Raw genomic sequence first — 860 nt, forward strand, 5'->3', positions numbered from 1 at the left:
TTTTTAGGGCAACAAATCAAATGAAAAGAGATTTTATGATATTTTACAATTCTTTATTTCAACAAGACATTTTAAATAACATTTTAAATATTTAAACATTTTAACAATAATTCTGCTTTATTCATTTTGTCCACTTCCATGTCTTCTAATACTTTTCCATTTTCGTCTACTTTCATGATCCATAAATAAATTCCCATGGAATCTGGAAAATCAAAGTCGTGTTTTTTGGCTGCAGACAAACACGATCTAAAATCGGGATATACTTTATGACTGGTTGCCATGGTACTGGTTTGGTCTCTTAATATTCCTTTCCATTCGTAAACATAACCTTTTCGATAAGATTTGGGTTTGACCATTTTCAGGTAAAGACAGTGTGGGGAATGACGTCGATGTTCATCCCAAGCACAATCGTCAGACTGCCATTCTTTCAGTTTATGGCGACACACAAAACATTCTACAGTATCTTCGTATTGAAGGTAATAAAACCCAGCTTCAGCCAAAGAGATTGGTGTAGGTTTAGATTTAGGCCAATCGACAAACGTCTCTAAACGATCCTCAAACAACAAGTATCTATCCATGTCTAATGAATTTTCTAGTGTATGTGCATTATATTGATTTGACTAGGTGGCGCTGGAGCCAATCAAATGACCGGAAATTGTCACGTGATCTAACACGTGATCTGTGGCCTTATAAAACCGCGTACCATGCCAAGTAAAATCATATTCGCCATGGACAAGTCAGATTTCAAGGAATGCGACATTTGTCATAAGACAAGGCCTATGGCCTATTACCATCACCCAGAGGATGACTGGTTCCAGTGTCTATGGTGTATGGCCATAGTTCGCCCTACCTTCTGGAGG

At 37.4% G+C, this 860-nt stretch overlaps 1 protein-coding gene across 1 annotated transcript; it reads right to left on the reverse strand.

Annotated features, from left to right (window-relative positions):
* Positions 1–356: 356 nt before the first annotated feature.
* On the reverse strand, positions 357–557 carry LOTGIDRAFT_59316 (hypothetical protein; the record flags this gene model as incomplete). Its single annotated transcript, XM_009055832.1, has 1 exon — positions 357–557. A coding segment is annotated over one exon (201 nt), but the record flags the coding sequence as incomplete, so codon positions are not given.
* Positions 558–860: the final 303 nt, after the last annotated feature.

This window comes from Lottia gigantea (genome assembly GCF_000327385.1).
Source record: "Lottia gigantea unplaced genomic scaffold LOTGIsca_252, whole genome shotgun sequence".
In the NCBI taxonomy this organism is placed as follows: domain Eukaryota; kingdom Metazoa; phylum Mollusca; class Gastropoda; family Lottiidae; genus Lottia; species Lottia gigantea.